The 3,221-nt window shown below is 61.8% G+C and overlaps 1 protein-coding gene across 1 annotated transcript in view; it reads left to right on the top strand.

Annotated features, from left to right (window-relative positions):
* The first annotated feature begins 1,292 nt into the window (after nt 1-1,292).
* The window catches only part of PLK5 (polo-like kinase 5), a 6,971-nt gene continuing 5,042 nt past the window's right edge, over nt 1,293-3,221 (top strand). The window contains 4 exon segments of the mRNA XM_010844630.1: nt 1,293-1,422; nt 2,027-2,140; nt 2,292-2,408; nt 3,047-3,176. Coding sequence (XP_010842932.1) covers nt 1,312-1,422; nt 2,027-2,140; nt 2,292-2,408; nt 3,047-3,176 — 472 coding nt within the window. The 5' untranslated portion in view covers nt 1,293-1,311.

Here is a 3,221-nt window from a genome sequence, read left to right as displayed (position 1 = left end):
CCCGCCCCGCACTGGCCTGGAATCCTTGACCCTGGCACTGAGGCCAACCCCCCTGGAAAGGTGCCAGAGGCTGGCTCCCATCAAATGCACTGAGGCACCCTTAGAGTTCCCCATGCCCTGGGCACCCCCATTTGACATGCCAGGTGGACATCTGACTACACAGAAGGTGCTTTCTATCCCTGGTGGCTTGGCTGGGCCGGACTCTGAAATCTGGTCTCCGGAAAATTCCAAGGCCTAATTCCAGCCAAACAGAGCCCTCCTAACCCCTCCCCATTCATTGTGTTATGTAACGTATGGGTATTAATTCTGAAGCATCTGGAGGCAGCTGCCTGGATTCAAACCCAGCATTGCCCCTTCCTGGCTGGAGAAGTGAGTTTACCTCCCTGGGCCTCAGTGTGTTCATCTGTGAAATGGGGACAAGGCCAGTACCCGGGTCTCAGGATCAGTGAAAGGGTGACTTGAGACAGCGAAAGTATGAGGCACAGCTCAGAGGTGCCACCATAGTTCCACGGGGCCCAAGCCTGCCCTCTTGTCCTCTATCCGCTTGCCTCTCCATGGCTGCCCAAGCCAGAGCCAGTAGTCCCAACCCTAGTGCCTCTCTTTTAGTCCCCAAATCCTGCTCCTCATGCCTAGTGTCCATTATGCACAGCAGCTTCCTAGCAGTGCCCCTCTGGGCTGCACTGCCCTCCCCACCAGCCCCAGTCCCAGAGATATTAGGCTTCTTCCCCTTCCTCTCTCTTCCTCTGAACCCTGCTGTGGCTCCCCAGGGCCGAGATGATCAAGCTTCACATTGTCATACAGGCAGGCCCCAGGGACCTACCTACCTGCAGCAGTCCCATGAGTGTATTCAGGACGACTAGACTCGAACCTCAAGTGTACCTTGAGGGGAGCCCCGCTAAGCACTCATTCCCACCCACCCTTCCTTTTGAGGCCTCGAGAGAATGAGACAAACCTTCTGACTTCAGTTTCCTGCTCAGAGAAATGGGCGCGTGGACAATTCACAGCTTGGCGGAAGGCGCAGGATTGGAGAAGCCAGCGAGCCGAGCGCGCGCGACTGGCGCGGGGTTTACGTGCAGGATGCCAGCGCCGCTCTGGTCCCTGGAACTCCCGCCAGCCCGGCGTCCCCGCATGCCCACAAGCCCCCACGCGCCCGCCCCCTCCCGTACCGGCCGCCCGGAGCGTCTGGACTCCACCCCTCCCCCCTCGGCCAATAAGAGGCGCCCCAGTAGCGCGCGGCCCCTGGAGCAGCGCTGTGCGCGGTGGTCGCGCCCGAGGCTGCGCCAGTGCGCCAGCCAAGGCCCCCAGGGAGGGATGGATCCCCGGCCGCGGCGGCGGCGGCGTAGTTGCTGCCCGCTGGTCTCCGTCTTCCTGCGCGACCCAAGCTCGGGGCGCGTGTACAGGCGCGGGAAGCTGATCGGCAAGGTGGGGACTCCAGCACTCCAAGTCCGCGGCAAGGGGGCCGGGCGGAGCGGGGGTCCCAGCCCGGCGGAGCGCAAGCGAGATCTCGACCCGCAGATGAGCCAGTGTGTGCCCTGGCTTTTGTCTCTGCGTGTCCGCGTGTCTGCGGGAGTTTGGAGGCTGGCGCGGGGCTGGCGTGGGTGGATGCCCGGGTCTGCGATGTACTCGCTGTGCGGCGCGCGTTGTGTGGCGGGAACCGGTGTTGGGCGTGCAGTGCTGTGTCGTGGGTTATGTCCAGGGTATGGGTGTGTTGTGTGTTTTTGAGCCTTGGTGCGGACTCAGACTCTGTTTTGTTGTCCCTGTGCGTGTGTGTCTGCGTTTGTCATAGGTCTGTGCTTTCTGTGTGCGGGCGTTGTAGCGTGTGTCTGGGTACTGTGTTGGGGTTCTGTGGACTCAGCGTGTCCAGGTATGGAGGCGTCTGTGATGTATCTGTGTGCCTTCGTGTTCATCTGTGTTGTGTTGCTTTGGGGATCCAGGTAGGAAGGTGTGAGCTGTGTGTGTGTGTGAGGAGGCCTGGCCATCTGTCCTCACACCTGTATGCACCCAGCTTGACTCTCCTGCCCTGCAGGGCGCCTTCAGCCGCTGCTACAAGCTGACCGACATGTCCACCAGCGCTGTGTTCGCGCTCAAAGTGGTGCCTCGCGGAGGGGGCGGGGCTGCGCGGCTACACGCCCGCTGCAAGGTACTCTCTGCGCGTCAGTGCCCAGGAGCCCCAGAACCGAAGCGAGTCCCCAGAGAGGTCCCTGCCCTGGGGTGTGGAGCTCGCCTGTGGGGCATGAATGCCTCGGGTGTGGGTGCCTACCGGGTGTATACACATGGTGCCCTGCCTGCAGGTGGAACGCGAGATCGCTCTGCACAGCCGCCTGCGACATCGCAATATCGTGGCCTTCCACGCCCACTTCGCTGACCGGGACCACGTATACATGGTGTTGGAATACTGCAGTCGCCAGGTGCGGGGGCGGAGTGAGAGGGAGGCATGTCCCCTCCCACCCGTGTCTGCTGAGCTCATCTGTGTCCCCCCACCCTTGTCTGTCTCTCCTTACCTGTTTTAACCTGAGACCACATCAGGCCCACCTGTGCACCTCTGCCCACCCAAAGGCTCTCTTGACCCACCTAGGCACATCTTAGCCCATCTGTGCTTCTCCTGTACTCAGCCAGGCCCCACTTGCCCACACCTGTCTCCAACTGGGCAGCCCTGCCCCCTTCCCCAGGTTCAGGGCTCCCAGGGCCACTCCATGGTGCAGCCCAGAGCCCAGATGTCTGATTGGCGGGAATGCCCGTTCCTGGACCCAACTGAACTTAGCTGCACCTTCACAGATCCCTTGAACTCAGCCCACTTAAATACACCTAAGCTCACCTGTGCCCAGCGTGTACCCACCTTGTGTTCATCTCTGGTCTACAAGCTCATTGTGGCCCCTCTGTCCACTGAACTCCTGTGCTCATCCTCGGGCTCAGAGCTCACCAATGCCCATGCCACAATCAGCCACGTTCACCTGGGCCCAGCTGAATTTTCCTTTGCCTTCTTGAATTTCCTGGAACTCACCTGTGTCTCCTCGACGGTGGTGTGGCACCTGTCGGGTCCCTGCAGTCGCTGGCCCACGTGCTGCAGGCACGGCAGACGCTGACGGAGCCCGAGGTGCGCTACTATCTTCGAGGCCTGGTCAGCGGCCTGAGCTACCTGCACCAGCGGCGCATCGTCCACCGGGACCTGAAGCTCAGTACGGCCGGGGCGGCGCTTCGGGGCGGGGTGAGGGCGGGGCTTC

This window comes from Bison bison, unplaced genomic scaffold (assembly GCF_000754665.1).
Source record: "Bison bison bison isolate TAMUID 2011002044 unplaced genomic scaffold, Bison_UMD1.0 scf7180017864203, whole genome shotgun sequence".
NCBI lineage: Eukaryota > Metazoa > Chordata > Mammalia > Artiodactyla > Bovidae > Bison > Bison bison.
This window is presented reverse-complemented; position numbering and strand designations above follow the sequence as displayed.